This window comes from Pelmatolapia mariae, linkage group LG9, assembly GCF_036321145.2.
Source record: "Pelmatolapia mariae isolate MD_Pm_ZW linkage group LG9, Pm_UMD_F_2, whole genome shotgun sequence".
NCBI classification, from domain to species: domain Eukaryota; kingdom Metazoa; phylum Chordata; class Actinopteri; order Cichliformes; family Cichlidae; genus Pelmatolapia; species Pelmatolapia mariae.
In genome coordinates this window covers 7,470,280-7,487,308 of record NC_086235.1, presented here as the reverse complement: position 1 = coordinate 7,487,308, position 17,029 = coordinate 7,470,280, and the positions used below count along the sequence as shown (strand labels likewise).

Below are 17,029 nucleotides of genomic sequence, written 5' to 3'. Positions count from 1 at the left end.
ATTTCATTCCCGAGCCTCAACTCTCGCAACCTGGTACGAAACAAATGACGGACCGCTGTTCTAAGCTCACATCCATCATGAACAACACCTCCCACCTCTGCATGAGACGGTACAAGCACTGAGCAGCTCGTTCAGCAGTAGACTTTTACACCCACAGTGTAGGAAGGAGCGTTACTGCAGGTCATTCTTACCAGCAGCTGTCAGACTCTAACCAGGGGTGCACATAACTATGGGCTCAAAATGTGGTCATAAATATTTTGTACTTGTAAATCAGTTTTGTATGTGTAAAAAGAATTTGTGTGTGCGTAAAAAAGATTTGTGTGTGCGTAAAAAAGATTTGTGTGTGCGTAAAAAAGATTTGTGTGTGCGTAAAAAAGATTTGTGTGTGCGTAAAAAAGATTTGTGTGTGCGTAAAAAAGATTTGTGTGTGGACTTTGCCAAAAAACCCCTGGAAGTTACAAGTACGGATTTTGACCCTATTTTTCTTCCTTTCATCTGATTGGTCAATGTCATGTCAATCACAAATGTAACAATCAATCAGTGTTTTGGAAATGACAGTCTTCATTACAAAGCTTTCTTCGTTATGAATTAGCATACATGTTTTTATTGAACATTTGAAGAACTAGCAAACCCCCACCCCCCCCCCCACCCCCCGAAACTCTTGTAGAGGACATAAAGTCAGAGATAGAAACGACAAGGAGCAGGTGCATCTAGTACAGGTAGAGCTGCTGCAAAAACCCACAGAGCCCAGCAGCCAGCGCAACAAATTCTGGATCCTTTGCTTTTAGTTAGCAGTTAGCATTAGCAGCACATCCTGTGTCCGATGTGAAAGGACTTTTATGCTGCGCACTGTGACTCACAGCAATGGTCCCGGGTCAGCCCTGACTTTGTGTTAAACTAATCCTAAAGTAATGATGGTATTTCTAACCACTGACATACCACAACTTTATCCTTTCAACAGCTGCTGAAAGTTAGGGGACCTAGCTGCTATCGGATATTTATATAGAGATCCTCCAGCTTCAAACTGTATCACCCTTCAAGGACCTGCAGTTCAAAAAAGTGCCCCTCCGACAGCCAAACCCATCTGTTCTCTGATTGGATTGTTACATTTGTGATTGACATGACATTGACCAATCAGATGAAAGGAAGAAAAATAGGGTCAAAATCCGTACTTGTAACTTGCAGGGTTTTTTTGGCAAAGTCCACACACAAATCTTTTTTACGCACACACAAATCTTTTTTACGCACACACAAATCTTTTTTACACATACAAATCTTTTTTACGCACACACAAATTCTTTTTACACATACAAAACTGATTTACAAGTACAAAATATTTATGACCACATTTTGAGCCCATACATAACTTTTTAGTGAGCTACTCAGGTGAGTCCCAGGAGACGGTTTTTAGTACGCATTGAAAAAGCTCTATTGCAGATATGCTAGAAGTCACTGTTATCACTTGTAGCCAGTTACATTATAATGGCTGGCAGGTGGTCTTCAAGCATTTTTTTTTGCTCCACTTTTTTTTTTGCAAATAAAACTGCAGCAGCTTGACCACACAGCGATTAAATGTCTCACAGTTAGGAACCTTGAGATCAAGTGATTTTAAGCAGTTCTCCAGTGTGTGTGCTGTGCACAGAATGTGCACAAGGGAGTCTCCAACTGTAGCAAGTTGCTGGAGTTTTGGCACAACGCCATTGGACATACCCACATTGATAGCAGCCTCGGTTGTGCATGCAGCGACCAACGTTGTTGTCCAGTCATCCAAGTCTGTGTCCACAGGAAGTCTCACAAGTCCATCCCTGTGCGGTGCGGTCAGCACCCAGTTCAATCAGTCCAAGAAAGTCAGAGGTAAACTCGCCGTTGATGGACACAGACACAATGTAAATGATTTCCTGCTCGACTTTTGTGATGTACACAGATCCATCGGAAAGCATCCCCCAAAATTTGCCAGACTGCAATTTGGCTCCTAACTCCCAGCTGATGGCGTGATGCTCTGCATGATCCGTGCCCCTTTCAGCTGAATATGCACGTCTGACATTTACTCCTAGCCGCTACAATAATAATATCCTCAGAATATAAATATGGACATTTCTTCTCAGCTAGCTTGTTTATTAGCAATGACTTGCACCACATTTCAGTGCACTCATTGTTAGCTTCAAGCCACGGCACTTTGGAGCCACTTTTTAGAAAAAAGTATTTTCTTCGGCTCTGGCTCCGGTTGGTGTTTCTTAGGTGGTGGCGAAACACCAAAGAAGCTGCAGCAACACGTGTAAGGTTGAATGAGATGGTCAAGTACGCAAAGACGCTTGGTAACATGAGTGTCACTACGCATTCGTAATTTTTGTCGCACGTGCGCACCTGCGTAGCAGTTAGGTCTATAACTCAGTTTAACATGATTATCTTACTCATCACCCATTTAATTTTTCTCAGTACACTAGAGGAACATGTTCATTCACAGCTGCCTCATCACATTTTTACATCTGAACTCTGTGGAGCCTGATCTCAAGGGTTTTAAGTTTGACCCTGAAACCAGAAGAGGATCTTTCTGTCTCTTCAGATTCACTGTGATCCAGTGATGGGAGTGATTTCAGCCCTGAGTGATCACGCTGATGTTTGCACAGGGCAGAAAATGAAGTGAATGTTTTGGCACATTGGTAACAGTGAAACAGTTTATTAGTAACGTGGGATCGTTTGTGTTCGGAGTATGAACTGAGATTCCTGAAGCTCTTGTCACACTGGTCACAGCTGTAGTTTCCTTCCATGTGTGTACATTCATGAAGGTTACGATTACCTGATTGGGAGAAGCTTTTGTCACAGTGTCTGCACTTGTATGGTTTCTCTCCTGTGTGGAATCGTTTGTGTCTTTTAAGCTCACTTGCAGTAATGAAGGATGACCCACACTGATCACAGAGGTGCTTTTTAACCCCACTGTGAATCAGTTCATGTCGTTTTAACTCAGTTGGTGTGATGAAGCCTCTCCCACATTCTTTGCAGTATTTCAGTTTGTCTCCAGTGTGTCTACGTTGATGGTTTTTTAGGGAGACTTCCCAATTGAAAGTTTTGCCACAGAGGTCACAACGAAAGTCTTTCCTACCACCACAGTGATGACAGGGTTGAGAACTGGATCCATCTGTGTCGCTCTGCTTCTAAATAAAGACACAAAGACAGTGTAAGTCAGTCCTTCAACATTTTTATCCTGAACGTCGCCTGAAATAAAGAGCATCTCTGCAGACGTCCAATTACTGTTTCAACACACTCAGTTTACTGGGCTGCAATAACTACAATACTACCACCATAACACTATTGTAATACTTATTTAATATTACAGTAACATCTGAGTTACACGAAAGTACTAGTATGCTAATATTTGCAGGGTACCAACACAGTGCTAAACTACTAATGTAACACTGCAGTAATACTAATTTAATACTGCATTAATAACATTGTAACTGTGCAGTTATAACACTCAGCTAACTGAGACACAAGACAAACACTACTACCTCCATGACACTGCAATTGTAACATTAAATGAGTATTTTAACATTAATGTCTAAAAGTACTAAAGCTACAAATAAGAATTGATACTACTGCTACAATACTACAATACCATTACGTAATGATACAACTTTGTTAACCATAAGAGAAGATTACTGAATGGTTTGGTTTTGTGCTTATTTTCATTTGTGTTTTATTTTATTCCATGTGCTCCTGACAGAGGAATGAGCCGCTGTAAACAAAAGGCCATTTATGATGAAATAATAACAATACCATGATATACCAGGAAACTGCCTGAACATTAAATAACACCATCATATCAATTTTCACCACTTTTAGTTTTTCATGATCGTGTAAACAAAAATCATAACTGAAATGAAAATCTGAATAATCACTCAGAGCTGCTTTTCCATGCAGTAGAATTGCGAACATGCTAACACAGTTTAATGAGCAGAGTTGTTCCAAACAGTCAGGCTAAAATGACGAGATACAAATATAAATACATACCTCACAGTAACTGCACTTGTAGAGTCTCTTTCTGGTGTGGATCTGTTGGTGTCGTCTCAGGTAACGTGGAGATTTAAAAGTCTTCTCACACAGGTCACATTTATAAGGTCTCTCCTCAGTGTGGGTAAACATATGTTGTTGTAAATCTGTGCCTGTTATAAACTGTTTATCACACTGATCACAGCAGTACACAACATGTCTGGTGTGAATGCGTAGGTGTTTATTTCGGCTCTCTATGTGGCTGAAAGTTATTCCACAAATGTCACAGCTGTATGCCTTAATTCCAGAGTGGGTAACTACATGCTTCTGTAGTTGGCTACTTTGAGTAAAAGCTCTGCCACACTGATCACAGCTGTAGGCTTTAACTCCACTGTGGATGAGTTGGTGTTTTTTTAGAGCATCCTTCCAAGAAAAAGTCTTTCCACACAAGTCACAGCTGAACGGTCTCTCTCCAGTGTGGATGACCTGATGCCGCTTTAGTGAATCCTTCCCAGTAAAATCCTTCCCACACTCGTCACAAGTATGCTCTTTAACACCACTATGGATGAGCTGGTGTCTTTTTAAGTTTGCCGGCTGGCTAAAATCCTTCCCACACTCGTCACAGGTGTATGTTTTCTCTCTCTTTCTTCTGTGAGGTTTGTCGGCCTCCTGAGTGCTCTGACTTCTCGCTCCATGTTGGTCCTGCAGTGACAGAGATACAAACAGAGGCAGTGAGTGAAATGCAGTCGTGGAACAAACTGAACCTTCAAACTCCCTCCATTAACACTAGTTTTAAACCTGAAGGTGGAGTGTGGCACCAAACACCTTAAAGGTCTCTTATCCCCACCTACTGGTAGTTCTAACACATTACATCCAACCTGGTGTTAAAAATAATTCATGACTGTTCAAACACTCTAAAATCATGCCCATCCCTCCTGCTGTACACAAATATTAATACTAGCATGCTAACACACTCAGAAAAGTAATAAATTTTTACCAGGTCTATACTTTCTTTATACTTCCCATTGCTGTTTCCTATTAGATATTTTTTATAATTTTCTAAATTAGTAAATGATAATAAATCCAATGTAACAGTTACTAGCTTGGTTCAGTGAAGGAAAACGTCACAGTCTGATTGTAACCTGAGGAATTTTTTACTTTTACTCCCTACATTAAAAAAATATATATCTGTATTTTCTACTCCTTAAATTCACAAAACAGGCTTTTTACTTTTGGTTTAAGGCATTTGCGGGGAGTTATTTCATCACTGCAGGCATCAAACATCAAACCAATTTAAGCCTAAACAGTAACACATGAAAGCTAAGATGAAGATGAAAGAGGCAAAACTGTGTGCCATAGTCAGGGGTTAAAATGGGCTGGTGGGGTTTTTTTTCTCCCCCTCTTGCACAGGACTAAACAACTGCAGGTGCTCATAAGTTGCAGTTGCAGTACTTCAGTACCTAGCTAGCCTGTTGTGTGCAGTTTGTCTCACAGTGTGTTGCTCGCTAAAGGTCCAGCTGCTGTACATCACAGGGAGAGAAAAGAAAGAGAGCTAACTTCACTCAGAGATGGAGAAAGATAAGACACACAGGACAGGAGAGGAAGAAGAGAGGTTAGATTTAAAGGGAAGGACTGCTCAATGGGATTTGATCAACTCAATGTTAATTCAGTTGTACATTGTTGTACAGTTGTACACAGTGCATTTAATAAACTGGAAATGTAAAGCTTACATGTAAGTCCTCATGTGTTGAAATCAGATATTGGGTCTGTACATGTGACATTATGTTTTTCATATACTGAACGATTCTGCAAAACAATCTGAGGCAGATTATTTAGTGAAGTGATTGTATATATAATAATATACAACACAGTCATATAACAGGTTGGGAGTATGAGAGTTTTAGACGTGACTGATTATTTGGTGAAACTGTGATATTTTCCTCACCTTCTGTGTTGAGCTCATTGTTTCCTCTGTAGTGACTCAGCTGAGTCCAGATGGCTGAAAATGTTCCTCTGCTGCTCCGTCAGACTCTTCTCCTCCTGCTGATCAGCTGGGACACAAAACAGATCTTTGTTAGGCTCCACACTGCACTGAAGAGTCAAAGTGTCTCATATGTTCATCTGACAACACAAAGTACAAATTTCACTCTGATTGCTTGTAGAAATCTTGTGAGACATGTTGTGCTGCAAAGTGAGGTAACTCTCTCACTCACTTATACTTCAGGAGGAACTTTGTGACATTGGCTCTAATATTCTAAGCAGCCCTTTACTATGACAGGGCCAGAAAGTCATATTTGAGGGTTTGGGAGAAGGACCATGTTAAAGGTGGATTGGGGTTTATACACTTTGTTATGATACAGGTAAGGCTGTAAGAGCCTGAGAAGGTGTCCTGAATGAACCTCTAAAACCAGTTTTCAGCTAACGACTCTGCTTTAGTCTGGAAAACAGCAACTACAACTTTAAAGACTCCATCAACAATTCACACCCAGCCAACAGCCTGAACAGCTCCTCCTGTGGTTTCCACAAACAGGGACAGACCTGTTACTCCCCCACCCCACACTTTCCACACCTTCAGCCCCCCAGTCCCACCACCTCCACCATTCCCTAAAGTTTGATTCTGTTCATCTGGACGTAGCTTTTGCAGTAGGAGAAACGTTTCGTCACTCATCCAAGTGACTTCTTCAGTCTCAGCTGACTGCAGGGGCTTTTTGGCCAGTACAACAGCAAAACTGCTCAGACAGATTGGGATCAAAGGTCAGGCGCAACGGCAGGCTGACGTCACTTGGGCAGCTAAGGCAGTAAACTAACCACGAGAAACACGCCTAGGATTGATCAGGGGGCGTCCCTTTTCTGGGAGGCAGTGGGGAGGTAGAGCAAACAGCCCGATCCGGCGGGAGGTGTGGGAAGCCAGATTGGGCGCCCCCCTTCCGGCTCTCGTCCCTTTTGTCTTACTTCTCTTTATCACCTTTTTTCCTTGAAAAGGCGAAAAGACCAAAAGTTGAGGCACACAACGATGATTGCCGCTGGTAGTTTCTGGGCTGCCTTTCCTCATAACAGCCATTCCTCAAGATTTTCTCCATTTAAAGCAATGTATTATCAGGGATTATAACATCGAGTCCCTTTACTGAATCAATGCAGTCTCAACTGACTAGTGATGGTAAATTCGATTCTTTTTACTGAATCGCGTTTGAATAAGTCACTCACCAAAGTGAATCAGGCTTTTTCAGTCATTTGAGTCACTCAGTCAGTTGAGCAGAGAGAGCAAAAAATGTACATTTCCACTCAAACTTAATTTGTTTCTCTTTTCATGTAAATCCTACTGTTAAGACAAGTGATTGAAAACAAAAAACAACTATTTTTTTGAGCAAAAAAAAAGATTTCTAAAGGGAACATTTATTTTATTTTTTGTTATTTTATTTTATTAGTATTTTCCTAAAATGTGTCAAATATATATTTTCTCATCTAAATGTCCACTGAGCTGTGTGCTAGGGGCGGTAATGCTCCTTAACATTGGCTGCCAACCAAGAAGAAGAAGAAGCTGTAAGCCAGGAGGGAAGAGGTGAGTGAGTCCTGAGTGATTCGTTCATGCTACGATTCAGCACAGGAGGGAGGGGGTTATGGCATTATTTTTGTGCCACTATTCTGAGCGCACGTAAAAAAAAAACAAAACGTTTGCAGGTGCAAGTGTTGCATTTTGAGGAGAAATTTATTTTGAGCGAAAAAAAAAAAAAGCTAAATTTGAGTGAACAAAATTCATTGCTGCGTGCAAAAAATGTATTTCCGTGTTTGCTATTATCCATACACACACACACAATAGCAGCCCCTCTCGCTCAGTTTTTGCACTTGCGCTTGCTCGCAATGTGTTGCTTGCGCTCCCAACATTTCTGCCCATGCGCGCTTAACTCTTTCTGTACACCGTTATATTTGTGCCACAAAACCAAAATCTGATTGGCTGTTTTCGTCTCCAATCAGCTCGAAATGATGAAATGCAATATCCCAGAATCCATTTCGTCCAAAACTCAAACGAGGCAGTGGCGGAGGAACACAGAGTGGCAGAGTTTGAAATATTACTCTTTCTGGGTCACAAAATAAACTTTTAAGATATTTTCATGCGAGAATGTAGCTGTGTAAACTTCAAATATCTGCTCGATTCATCAAGACATCACATATTTGCACAAGTGCTCTAACGTTTTCAGAGATGACTGTTACCCACCAGCTCACCCGGTTGTCACTCGAGTTAAATATAATATATAAGGCTGAACTGACAAAAAACATCGGCCGACTACACCACCAGGTATTACAGGAAAAACCATAAAGCCTTTGAACTAAAATAGACGCTGTTGTGACAGTGATGTACACTGTCTTGTTGGTATATATGTATGATTTGTATCACCTTCATGTTTCCATCTCACCACATATCCAAAACCGATATCATGACCAGCAGCTTTTACAGCTGTGGCTCCAGCAAACATCAGCTGATACTAGAAAGTAATTCTAACAACAGCTGATCAAGCTTAAACGTGCTGCTGTTGTTTAGCGCAACATCCGCTGGTTTCCTCTTTCTGGTGCAAAGTGGGCGATCAGCTGATCATTGATCAGTTTCATGATCAGGGCTCGCAAAATTTCAAAATCCCTGGTAGCCCTTCGGGCAGGGACTCTTCAGATTTTGGTAGCCCAAAATAAATTTAAGTAGCCCGAATAAAAAAGGAAGCAATTTTTTTATGTTTTGTTTCCTGTTTTGTTTCCGTTACGGAAACAAAACATTAATCAAAAAATTGTTGAAACACAAATTACAATATTGTATAAAAATTACAATGATCAACTCAAATACTTGGTTGTAATTGAACAGAAATTTCTATGAACTTGTAAGAACTGTACAACAGGAATCAGTCTGTGTCAGATCCTGAATTTGAAATTTCCACTGAAATCACAGGTAAGAGGCAAGTGGAACCAAGATCTAGGACATTTGCTTTTTGAAGTTTGCAAAGACTGCTAAATTTTGCCAGTGGTAGTTCACTCTTTGCAACATAGTACGCTGTCCTTAACAGATTTTTCAGGTTTATTTTTAGTATGTTATTTACAGACTGAGCAATAATCCATTTCTTGCATTTCTCATGGGTCCTAATGGGGGCCTTTCTCAAAATTACTGGTCCCAGTAACAAAGGCACTTGTCGACTCAGAAATCGAGGGAAACCAACAACACACCCGGCAGAACATTATGTTATTTACACGGGTGCACATAAGTGGTCCGCATGTGCGCATTCGCTGTCACAATAAAAGACGCGCACCAGATAAGAAGTTGCAACGCGCGTTTGCGTCCATATAAAAGGCACTGTTTTTGTCTGCTAGAGCGGGATTTTCATGGCACATTCTGCACCACATCTCTGTGCGTTCATCATTTGTTTAAAGCCAGCTCACCTCCTGCAACCACTTTTCCTAGAATACGCGCTTCTTTTGTGGTTCGGACTCCATCTGACATTTCTTTGGAGGTGGAGGAACACCAAAGTAATTGCTTAAAGGAGCTTCTTCGACATCTTTAAGAGTTCTAAACAAATGTCTGTCCTCCTCCAGAAAATCTTATGGACGCAAACACGCGTTGCAACTTCTTATCTTGTGCGCGTATTTTATTTTGACAGCGAATGCGCACCTGCGGACCACTTATGTGCACCCCTGGTTATTTAGCTTGTCATATTCCAGCCACAGAAATTCTTTTGTCCATGAAACCATAAAGCTGCACTTTCTTTTTGCCTTATAGTCTGATTTGTCATATCTTTTCCGTTTTGTGGTAGGCTTTTCTTTGGCTGTCACTTCTTCACCCTGACCGGTCTTATTTGGCTCAGCAGAACTAAAATATATATCCTGCTGCCTTTACACACGCACTCACATAACGCTCAGCGATTCTCTGCGCGATCAACCTCTCACATGTTTAAGCTTCCTGCGGGAGATTTCACTTGTCATGTTTGATAGTAAACTAACGATTGATAAGACGATGTCAGAGGAATTGGTGCGCAAATTATCGTCACTCACCAATCAGTACTGTCGCTCTCTATACACAGTTCGCGCGATTGCAAAGTGAAAGCAAAAAACAAGCGCAAATTCAAATGCGATTTCAATATGTCACATATAGGGCTGCTCGATTATGGCAAAAATGATAATCACGATTATTTTCACTGAAATTGAGATCTCGATTATTTGATGATATTTATTTAACAATAACAATGTATTGAATAATGGCTTTAAAGATTGTCAAAAATAGTGTAAAATAGTGTGTAAATACTGATAATAGTGCAAATGTTTGCAATAAAAATAAATGTAAACATCTATGTTTAGTGAACTTTGCCACGTCGCTCTGTGGTGCAGCTACGACACCAAAGTTTACACACTATGTCTACTTGATCCACGTCTGACTCCGCGAACCCATAATGTTTCCACAACACTGAAGGGTTTTTTTTACCTCTCTTTTCAGCCAACGGCAGTCACTCTCCTCTCCAAATAACTTCTGCTTAGCTTTCCGAGCTTCCCTCTGTTAGCTCCTCTTAATTGTTGTGCCGTGTGTTCGAAACGCAGAGAGGTGCGCTCGATTTGCCACACGGAGCAGCGCGAGAGGTGCTAATAATCGGCTCAGTCATTTTTAATGATCGTTGAAAGCCCAGATCGTAATTTAGATTAAAATTCGATTAATTGAGCAGCCCTAGTCACATATTGACAGTGGTTCACCGATGCCAATGACATATTTACCCAGCTACATTTCCGAAAGAATGCAAAAGCATTGACATATATTTTTCCTTCCTATGATAGCCCGACGGGCAGGGCAGGGATAGATTCTGGTAGCCCGACTGGAAAAATCGCTAGCCCCGGGACGTCGGGCTAGCGATTTTGCGAGCCCTGATGATTGAAGTAGCAACAGGAGAGGGAGGGGAGAGAATGAGAGAAGAAGAGGCAGCTGACAGCGTAAAGACAGAATAACTCCAGCTTTGTGTCTTTTTTCATTCTAGCTGAAGTCCGGGATGAATGGCGTTCCTTCAATCGTGGCTCACGAGTTGGGAGTTCGCCTTGTAATCGGAAGGTTGCCGGTTCGAGCCCCGGCTTGGACAGTCTCGGTCATTGTGTCCTTGGGCAAGACACTTCACCCGTTGCCTACTGGTGGTGGTCAGAGGGCCCGGTGGCGCCAGTGTCCAGCAGCCTCGCCTCTGTCAGTGCGCCCCAGGGTGGCTGTGGCTACAATGTAGCTTGCCATCACCAGTGTATGAATGTGTGTGTGATGACTGAATGTAGTGTAAAGTGCTTTGAGGTCCATAGGGACTAGTAAAGCGCTATACAAATATTTACCATTTACCAATTTAGAGCACTTGTGCAAATATGTGATGTCTTGATAAATCGAGCAGATATTTGAAGTTTACACAGCTACATTCTCGCATGAAAATATCTTAAAAGTTTATTTTGTGACCCAGAAAGAGTAATATTTCAAACTCCGCCACTCTGTGTTCCTCTGCCACTGCCTCGTTTGAGTTTTGGACGAAATGGATTCTGGGATATTGCATTTCGTCATTTTGAGCTGATTTCTCCTCAAAATGCAACACTTGCAAGTGCAATGTTTTTTTTACGTGCGCTCAAATGTTTTTTAATTGCACTCAGAATAGTGACACAAAAATAACGCCATAGGGGGTGAGTAACTCTGCTGTTAGCATGTTAGGAGAGTGATGCTACTGTGAACCGAGGAGCTATTTTCTTGATGTGAGCTTCTACTCAGGGTTTTTTCTTACAGTTCAGAGCAGAAATGTTTTTGTTAAGATACTGGATGTTGTGTTTTTCTCCACAATTTTAATTATAAGCTAGATATATTTCTACTAATGAAATTAGTTTTCTAACAGCAACAAGGATGAGTCAGTGAGTCAGTTAGGCTATGGAATGATGATTCACGAGTCAGTAAAGTGATTGTCGAGTATTGAACGATTCATTCATGATTCGCACATCACCACAGCTGACTGTAGCTTGTCCCAATCTTATAAACAGTGCATTTACATAATGACTGAAACGAGGACCACTGAAGGAACAATGGGCTGTGAGGTCAGTTATTGAGCATTAATATGCAAATCCTCATGAACATTGATCAACAACCACTAATCAAAGCTCATTGATCAAATGCTGTGATTGCAGCGACTCCCCAACTCTCTGTGAATGGTACTCATGGCCACTGATCAGCGGTCTTTGATTAATGAGCTTTGATCAGCGGTTTCAGTGCTTTCCTTCCTGCTTTGACTGCAGCTGTGTTTGACACAGGAAGACATTATCACATTCTTCACGATTATACTTTATTCTTTTTGGGGGGAAGAGCAGCTTTAAACCTTCACATGATTCAAGTCAACCCCACAAATCAATCTGAACGATCACAAGTGGGAAAAACTTCTGTAGACAAAATAAAATAAAACCCAACATTCAATTCACAACATGATTAAAAACATGATTTCAACAATCACCAAGAGCTGCACATTAACCAGCACAATATATTTTTATTCTCTGTGCTTTCAAATATGAACACTGTTTACTTTCATCTCTGTTTCATTAGTTTTTGTTAACATCTTCCTGTGCATCACTTTACAGCAGCCAGACTCATTAAAATGAGACTTTGTAGGAGTTCACTTCCTCTCATGTGTTCATCCACAGCAGCTGGACAATAAAGTTTATTGTGACCCTGATACTGCAGCAGATCGCTCTCATCCATTTCCTGTTATCACTTCAAATAGAAATGAGGCTGTAGAGGTTTGGTGCAGGCAGAAAAACAGCTGCAGGGACAATGAAAAGACTTTTCTGCTCCAACTTCTCCCAGCATGCTGAGCTAATGATTAGTTGGTGTTTTTCTCCAAACACTCTCTCACTCTTCTCTCAACGTGTTCACAATAAACTGTGAACAGACACCGAGGAGAGCAGCAGAAGACCTCATTCAGGAGCTAAACTCAACATGAACTGAACTCACAGTAAAGTTAGCTCGGTGCTTACCTTTAGATGAGCCCACAAACCGAGAGAAACTCCGTGATGAAGCTGGAACTCTTTCCAAACACAGGAAACAGATCAGGGAGCAGAGACCCACGTGGTTCACGCTGATCTCAGCTACGATCCAGGAGACAAGGGTGGGCAGATCGATGCAGATATCGATCCAAACGTTGGTACTACTTTATACTCTTTGAATGAAAAAGCAGCTCTCTGTGCAAACACCTCCTCTCGTTTAACATTCTTACTTTGCTCCGCCCGCGTCTTCTTCTTCTTTATATCGTTCATTGGCGGTTGTCAAACAACAAAATGATGCATTACCGCCACCAACTGGTGTGGAGTGTGAACTGGAACATCGATCCTCAACTCGTCCCAAACCATTTATTCTCCTTGAAAAACTAGAATAAGGCCTGATAACTTTCACTTCTTGAGTCCTTTTGCAGTAAATCAATAAGATCCAGTTTCATTTTTATGTTACTGAGGTTTTGGATCAGTTACCTTCTCACAGTGTAATATAACATGTTCTATAGTTTCTTCTTCTCTTTTTCGAATGATTTGAATGGAGGTTATAATCCACCATCATTGAACTTAAATGAAACTCTTAATAGGAGGTCATTTTGTCTTAGTGGTTATTGTCATGGTCCTGTGTCATTAGACCCAGAGTTTTGTGTTTAATATTGGTATCATCTTATGTTTCGGGTTAATTCTTGTGTTCTTGTTCTTGGGGTTTTTGTGTTTAGTGTTTTGTATACCTACCCCTGTCCTCCCCCAGTGCTCTGTTCATGACCCTGAGTTTGTGTTTTTGAATTTTTCTGTTTTACTTTGAAGGTCTGTGTCTAGGTTCGTGTTATGTTCAGCTGTTCATCCCTCCTGTGTGTCTTTCCTGATTACCTTGTGTATTCATAGTGTGTCTATCTCTGCTTGTCGTTGGTTCGTCTGTGTATCTGATCTGCAACTTGGGTCCTTCCTTACAACACCACATGACTGCTGCCGCAGCAGTGACAATTATATTAATTTCACTTCAATTTTCAATCTTTTTTTTTTTTTTTATCAAAGCATGTATGTATTTCCCTTTATATATAGCACTTATTTACAATGGGAGTTTCCAAGGTGTGTTTTTGCAAGGTAAAGGTAATTTTCAGCTTTGTAACAATATTCTACTAATATCTTATCTTTTAACATACTCACACTTGTTTTTGTTTTTCCTCTAACACACAGTTATACTTCACATTATATAAATCTGACTTTGCTAAATACTTAGATCTTCACACATTTCAGGGTCCAAGTGTGGGTTGACTGAAGTGTTTGGTTTTATCCCCATGTTACGACCCGTCTCAGAAGCCGCAACATAAAAAACTAGATGAATACCAGATTGTAGGTGAGAAGAGGTTTTATCTTAAAATGGCATCACAGGCTGGCTAAAATGGCTGGTGCCACCAAGACAAAGACAAGTGAGCTCCCTGGAAGCTTGCCTCAGGTATGCTTTTATCCACACCTGGTCAGGTGTGGCCAATTAGCACCAGCTGAACACACTGAGCAGATTCAAGGCTGCAGAGGGACATAACACCCCACAACATCCTAAACATTTTACTGTTGCATATGAGCACAAACGAAAAACCAAAAACAACATGATATATGCATTACTGTCTTCAGCTTCTAGGGGGCATTGTTGTTCAGGAAGTACATTCTCCTCTCATAAGCTGCTAAAAGCAGTTCTCTAACCAAAGAGTGTCAACAGAAGACATAAAAGTTTATGAACTAGAAAACAGAACAGATTCACCGAAGCCACAGTGATATTAAACATCAGCACTGACTGATGACAGACAACATTACAGGTCAGTTTAAAAAACAATAACACTAATACTGTCAGGGTCCTGGGTCTGAGCGACCCAGGGTCCCTGAGCAGTTATGAATTATATGTGCTATATGTGATACTGTTCTGTGTCCACATTTGTATGTAGGCAGGTATGTGTGTATGTGTGTTTTAGGGCTGGGATGACGACATAATTGATTATGTCGACTCGTAAAATACATTGACGCACGAAAATGTGCGTCAATGCATCATCACTTTCAAAACAGACATGGCGGCAGCGAGTAGCGGAAACAGGAGTGAGGCAGCCTCAGTCAACTTAAATCACTCCACCCGAAGGTATGTGTGTATGTGTGGGTTAGGGCTGGGACCAATTTTCCCTCTAAGTTTTTCATGTGTCTGAGCGAACACACAAACTCCCTGAGCGATCCCTTGGACCACTGTGAGCAACAGCAGACGGGTGCACTGTGGTCACGCCAGCATCAAATCCATCCAAGTTACATGGTTTATTAAAATAATCAAATTACAACATTTACATTTATGTTAGACTACTTTTAATTAACTTCTTTAGCCCACTTACAATAAAAATGTAAATAAATCATGACTTGTGTAGTATGTTAACACTATTGGAAGTAAAAATAACTTGAACTCCAATTTTGAAAACACAACTTTTTTTTTGTTTTTAATAGAGCTCTTACTTGTATTATGAGTCTGAGTCTGTGGTCTGGGAGAGAGTCCTGTAACTCTCTGTCTGCAAAATACAGTATATAATGACCAATGCTGGTCATTATATTATATACTATATAATATAATATATACTATATTTATTATATAGTTACTTCTTCAAAAAAGTTGCTGTGTTTTGCAAACAACAAAGTTTTTTGCAGCTGTTTACCTAAAAATGCAGCCAAGGCGTTTTTTTAAATAAACATTTCAAGTTACAGAACAATCAGGTGTTCTGCATCAAATCTGATGTCACACAAATTATTTGTGCCACTCCAAAAAGCTCACGGCAGTCGTGACTTCTCAGAATCTGCTCTTTGAGCACAAGAATGATAACATCATGGAGAAGCTTATGCAGCATCTTATATTATATGTATTTTTGGTATTGCTGTCCCTCTTCTCCCTGTGTGTGTGTGTGTGTGTGTGTGTGTGTGTGTGTGTGTGTGTGTGTGTGTGTGTGTGTGTGTGTGTGGATGCAGGTGTTTCTGCGAACACCGGTTTAGAGGTACCTTCAGGCCTGGTGGGTGTGGCCCTGCTAGGGGACTGGCCACACACGACGCTCCTGCCACACACCTGCTGCTGATCAGGGCTCATCGGCGCTATTTAGGAGAGTGTTGGAGCTCCCACCGCTGCGGGATCATTAAGTTAAACTCCCGGTCAGTGTGTGCATTAGTATAAGGAAGTGCAGATCAGATGTGCCCGCAGGGGTCGGTGTTTAACGGCTGCTTCTATTGTTTTCCTGCAGGAGGAACGTGGAGAAGAAGGACAGCACGCACAGGGTGTGAAGAAACACGACAGCGGGGGGAGCACGAACATGGACGTCCGAGTGGGAAGCTCACACGGGAGTCTTGGGGAGCAACGGGGATTAATTGTGCATCTGAGAGAGTAGATTTTCTCTCAAACAAAGAGTGTCCTCAGGTAGCCGTCTGAATGCTGGACGCTTGGAGACCTGTGTCTCTGAGTGGGAGACCAGAGATCACATTAACATGTGTATCTCTGTATTAACAAACATGCCATATTGGCTTAGTTTATTTTTCTTATCATTGTTGTGAGGAGACCATAAATAACATTTTCATTTTCTGTTGAACAGCTCATTTGCTGTTATGGATAAAAAGTGTCTTTTTTTTGTTTCAAAATAGCTGATAACTATTCACAGATAGCTGCCAACATCTGCAAACAAATATAATTGTATAAAGTTGTTCTACATAGTGTGCAACTGTTCATATAGAGCGTTATAAAATTTATTGCTAATGCAATCATATGGCACATTGACTTCTGAGGAAATTTTAGATGGCACTCATCATCAGAAAGGTTGCCTACCCCTGCTGTATAAGCACGTCAACCTGTGAGAAAAAGTTTACTTGTACACACACAGATGTTTTCCTTCATGGTGTGGCAATAAGAGACATGAAAGGGCATTTATCCCTCAAGGACCTGCAGTTCAAAAAAGCGCCCCTCTGACAGCCAAACCCATCTGTTCTCTGATTGGATAGTTAAATTTGTGATTGACATGACATTGAC

The 17,029-nt window shown here is 41.1% G+C and overlaps 1 protein-coding gene across 1 annotated transcript in view; it reads right to left on the bottom strand.

Moving 5' to 3' along the window:
- The window catches only part of LOC134634046 (zinc finger protein 208-like), a 38,645-nt gene extending 25,460 nt beyond the window's left edge, over positions 1-13,185 (bottom strand). The window contains exons 1-3 of the mRNA XM_063483080.1: positions 12,985-13,185; positions 5,933-6,038; positions 4,009-4,689 (exon numbers count right to left, since the gene is read on the bottom strand). Coding sequence (XP_063339150.1) covers positions 4,009-4,689; positions 5,933-5,950 — 699 coding nt within the window. The 5' untranslated portion in view covers positions 5,951-6,038; positions 12,985-13,185. The remainder of the gene's footprint in view (positions 1-4,008; positions 4,690-5,932; positions 6,039-12,984) is intronic.
- Between the last annotated feature and the right edge of the window lie 3,844 nt (positions 13,186-17,029).